Source organism: Cherax quadricarinatus, chromosome 90 (genome assembly GCF_038502225.1).
Source record: "Cherax quadricarinatus isolate ZL_2023a chromosome 90, ASM3850222v1, whole genome shotgun sequence".
Taxonomy (NCBI): Eukaryota; Metazoa; Arthropoda; class Malacostraca; order Decapoda; family Parastacidae; genus Cherax; species Cherax quadricarinatus.
In genome coordinates this window covers 7,613,569-7,618,669 of record NC_091381.1, presented here as the reverse complement: position 1 = coordinate 7,618,669, position 5,101 = coordinate 7,613,569, and the positions used below count along the sequence as shown (strand labels likewise).

Below are 5,101 nucleotides of genomic sequence, written 5' to 3'. Positions count from 1 at the left end.
AAAGTGGGACAAGAGAAAAATTTACAAGGTGGATATTGGTAGTACCAGGGTATAGCAACATTGGAAATGGAATATGGGGGGGGGGGGCATCTAATGGATGTTTAAACCTGAATGCCATTTTAGGAATTCTTTTCAGTCAGTTGTTACAAGTACCACAAGCTAAAAAGTAAAGGCGAAATTACAAGTGTCTTCACAGACTACAAATTTTCTGGAAGGTAATTAGGATACTGAATTAAGACTAAGTAAACTGCATTTATTTATAATAAATTCTCTATCAAAGGTAGAGTAATTTACCAGAACCAATGAACAGCCAAACTTTCTAGCATAGTTAGCTGAAAGCCTAAATGAATTTGACTTTCATAAACCTGCTTTTGCAATGTCTCGCAGAGCTGGCTTGGCGAGGGGGATGTCTGAATTTCATGGAAGAATGCCAAGGGAAGATATTTAGAGTTGCAGGTTCACTTTAAAGGCTTTACAGAACCATTTGTTCTTCCTTAATTCCATTACTAGAAGTAATGTCTGTAACAGAGGCCATTGGCGACAGCTCCATTTCAGGAGATTCTGTTTTAGAGGCTGCTAGGACTCTTTTAGGAGAGTGTTCAGCGAGAACCTGGAAAGTGAAAGAAAATTTTAATAGCAATCTAAATCAATTTACTAATATGTTAAATCTAGGTAGTTAATTCACAATCCTCGTACCAATTTAACCCTGAAGGTAATCACTCAAGCTAGAGAAATTTTAGGAACAGGTCTAAAAAAATTTTCAACTAACCCTCTGATTCTCTATTGCAGTCTTCATCCAATCTCCAATGATAACCACCAGAGCTTTCAACATGGATTCAAGTTTAACAGCAACGTCGTGAGCATAGGTACGTATTTCAGCTGCTGATGAGGGGCGAATTGCATTACTCAAATAACTGAGGTAAAGAGTAATCCTTTCCGTTGGATGGATAGCCAGAATGAGACTGAATTTGCCAGTTACTGCAGAGGGAAGTTCTAAAGCGGCTGTATACCATTGTTTAGCCGAGGAAAGTAAGAACTTCATCTGAAAGATTAAAGCTCCTTGAAACTCTAAAGAGATAACTAGCTTATTTCAATTTTAATCTTAAATTGGTAGATTTAAGGGTTACAGTGCTTAAAGCATTTTTGATTGAAAATATGAACCTACTAACTAGAAAAATAATTCAGTATTTGAGGCCCACACCAAAAGTGGGAGAGAAAAAAAAAAAAAAAAAAGGGGGGCGCACGCGCCCCCATGTACGCATTATATTAAATTAGGAAAGTCTAGTAGATTATAATTCAAATTGCGAACATTTGAGGCTTCACGTAGACTAAATTACACTAAAGAGCTTAAAGCATGTGGCTATGGGACAGGTGTTGGGGAGGAAGGTAAACTACTTACGAGGTGGATAGCTGAAAAATCCATACAGCTAGCATCAGGATGCACGAAAGTGTGGAGAGTGCGGTAGATTCGCAGACTTGTTTTTAGTGCCAGAGCTGAAGCCTTTGGTACCAAAGTTTCAGCAGCAGAGTCTGCGAAATAGTCCAGTATGAGGATTATTATAACCAAAGCGCTAAGCCACAAGGGCTATACAGTCTAGTATGAGGAGTGCCTATACATATATAATACAGGTGTGTGTGTGTGTGTGTGTGTGTGTGTGTGTGTGTGTGTGTGTATATATATATAATATATATATATATATATATAAATAAAACACGCAATATAAAAGGGGGGGGGGGGTGAAGGAACTACTAGCACTTACCCAATTCTTTCAATTCTCCTTCGACTGGGGGAAGGAAAGCGTCAACGAAGGTGTTGGCATTGTCTACTAAAATAGTAGCAAAGTTCACAGCTATACGTCCACCACTGTAGTCGTTCAGCAGCATAACCTGGTTGGACATTTTAGTTTATTAGCATAGTTTACTAAAATACGTGAAGTGGAAGGCACGTAGGGGCAGGAAGGTTCAGTATTGAAAGAGTAATCAAGAATTTATTAAAGCCAGGCAGAAAGTATTAATTTAAAATAGAAAATTTACTTACAGCTTCTTCAGCTCTGATAACTAGAGCATCTGTTATAGATTCAGCAGGTTTATCTCTAGCTACTACCTTCAGTAGCTTTCCTTTAACGTCTCCCATTGCCTGAAAGATAAGCAATTAGGCTATGTATGAAGGCTTTACATGACATTAAGGATACGTTTTCTTCAAGTTGAAGTTTAGATAGTTACCTCTGTAGTAGGCTTGGAGATAATGGGTGCCCAAGCTTGCACTTTATCTAGTCCCTGGCAAGCCCACTGGTTTATAGCTTGCCATCCACCTACAGGACGCAGCAATGTTGTCATGGGAAATATTTTAGAGGCTGTTTGTATACTGCTGTCAGCCACATTTGCAACCACTGCTACACTTTTGTAGGTCTAATGGAAATTAGAAGGAAATTGTTAATTGATGTGGGTGGGAAGATCGAATAGGGTTTTTAAGCCAATAAAAGTATTACTTTCCTTAAAGGGATAATTTAGAGCGGGAAGCGCTAGTGGCGAGTTTAGGACACGAAATAAAAAAGTTATTAAATTTGGGTAGGGACGAGTAAAGGATAGAAGACTTTAAAGTCTAGTGTATTTATGTACATGAAGGATAGTGGAATAAAGGCAGGTTAAGCTGTAAACATTAAGCGACAGTTGAAGTTATGCAAAATATTGATTTTTTTTTTTTTTTTTTTTGGGGGGGGGGGGGAAAGACCTGCCAAGTATGAATCAAGGCTAGGGCTTAAGCCTCACCATACACTAAAGGAAGTTCAGTCAGAAGCCCAAAGAGTAACTTTAAGGAATACCCTAAGAGGATTGTCAAGTTATTAACTAATATGATGCTGGAAGGAATTAAGAGAATAGCTGGGGTGGTGTGTAAACAGCAACTTAATATCGATAATACTAACCTGTGCACTTTGGTACAAAGCGAGTGAATCTTCAACAATTGGAAGTTGCTTCAGTCTGTTCCAGAAAGAGCTCCCAGCAGCCGTTTCATCGAAGTTATCAGCCATGTTGAAATTTGCTGTATTTAAGTTCAGCAAAGAATTATAATCACAGGAAAGCGCTAAACCCGTAGGATTATACAACATGTGAGGGGGGGGAAGGAATAAAAAGTATTCAAGCTCTATTCAGGGAACTGGAGTACATATCCAATTCCCTAGATCAAAAAAGTCAACGAACCTCCCTTGAGGGGTTCAGGAAAGAAGGGGACAGAGCTAAACTTCTGAAGTTAAGGTTAAAGTCGATATATAATAAAATGTTAGAGATAATATTCCAAAAATAATTCTATATTAAAACCACAAAACGTAGCCAAACATATCTTATGTTAAGATTAACTCTTACTATCATATCACTCAAAATCCCAACAATAAATAAAAAAAGGTTAATAAATTACCGACGAGTTGTTGATAGCACGGAAGGTCCAAGCTGACTGACTCTGTGCTCCTCCCCGTCTCCCTCGTCACCTCTCTTACCCCCCCGGCCCCCCCCCATATTATGTTGGACTCCTCTGCTGATAGTAAGATGTTGCAAGGACCCCAATGGAAATAAGTAACTCTGATTTTTTGGGTTGTCTTTGGTAATTTACACAACTGTTATAAGTAAAACGATTGTAATCACTCAGAATGTGTGTAATGGTACTTCTGTGTAATTGTACCTAAATATACTTACTCCATTCAATAATAAATAAATCTGTAGTACATTTTTATTACAGCAGATATTAAATGCAGTACAATAATATTTTTACGTGTTATGCAATCGGTGAGACTTAATATATAGATTATTGTTAGGAAATAATGAAATAACAGGCTGAGTGAGAGTATTGCAAACTGTAACAGTAACTGCAGTTAGGGAGTTTTTGTTTTTTATTTAAAACAGTACATTTTTTTTTTTATATTTTATTTAAAAAGTACATCACAGCACATAAAAAGCAAACAGGCCTTATCCGTCAATATTGTTCGTATCCATTCGTCTCTCGACCTGCGGGGAGAGAGGACGCTTCTACAGTTTCTCTTGCACGCCACCTGGTGAGGAAAACATAGCATTAGCACCAAGATGGCGGACCGAATGAACCGGCGCATAAATCATTCGTCGCTCAACCTTTGGGACGAGCGGATGTGAGCTGAGCCTGCCCTCTGCTGTCAGCCGGTGACAACTTGGTTTTCTCAAAATGGCGCAGCCGGCAAGAAGAAGGGTAAACACTGTCGGCATAGAAGTGGTGCGTGGGGCTGTGCATGCCCACTCAGCTCAAGTTTTATTACCTGCCATCATCAGGGACACATACAGCATTGCCAACGAAGAGCTGTATGGTGTAGCCTTGAATGGGGCATATAGAATTTTTGTGAAGTTTCTCAATGCAAGTGTATATGAGGACATAGTCGCCAGGTTCCAAGATCTTTGTGTACCAGTGAATCCTGCAGTGACGGTAAGGCTACATGATGTGTCCCGCCATTATACGTGGGTGAAGATAAGAAATGTACCCTTTGAGGCTAATGAGGCAGACCTACGTGCTGTCTTCGAGAAGTTTGGGACTGTTCATATGGCGACATTGGGGAAATGGAAGGAAGGATCGTATTCTGGGATGCCTGAAGGAAGTTTTTCCTTAAAAATGACATTGAGGCATCCTATTCCTTCCTATATTTTCCTAGAAGACTTCAGGACTCAAGTAATGGTGACTTACGCAGGGCAACAACGTACCTGTCGATTATGCGGTGCCTATGATCACATTGCTGCGCAGTGTGTTAAACAACAGGGTACACAGGCGAAGGAGCAGCATAAGGAGGCATCAGAGGACCTTGAGACGTTGGATTTGGCACGACCTGAGTCGGTTTCCTTGAACAAGGCTTGGAGTGTGGAGGTCGAGGAGGCCTTGAGGGAGGAAGAGTGTGTAACTCTTCCGAGAGACATGCACTGCCGGGCAGGCACCGGAACCCAAAGATGTGGTGTCACTGGGTGAGGACAGGGCCGTGGAGGCTACCATTGATTCAGTCCTCCACGACCTATTAGGGACCCCAGGAGAGGTTACAGTTGAGGGGCTTGTGGGTGCCCTGGATGCTGCTGGGGTTCCAGGTGGTGAGAGGGGGGA

General features: G+C 40.6%; 1 protein-coding gene across 1 annotated transcript; it reads right to left on the bottom strand.

The window, feature by feature from the left end:
• Positions 1-239: 239 nt before the first annotated feature.
• LOC128694669 (uncharacterized) lies at positions 240-3,463 on the bottom strand. Its single transcript, XM_070104287.1, has 8 exons — positions 3,413-3,463; positions 2,925-3,040; positions 2,224-2,409; positions 2,039-2,137; positions 1,761-1,887; positions 1,400-1,530; positions 770-1,042; positions 240-610 (listed from the first exon to the last, which is right to left on the bottom strand). The coding sequence occupies exons 2-8, from the start codon at positions 3,027-3,029 to the stop codon at positions 473-475; spliced, it is 1,059 nt and encodes a 352-aa protein (XP_069960388.1). The 5' UTR covers positions 3,030-3,040; positions 3,413-3,463; the 3' UTR covers positions 240-472.
• Between the last annotated feature and the right edge of the window lie 1,638 nt (positions 3,464-5,101).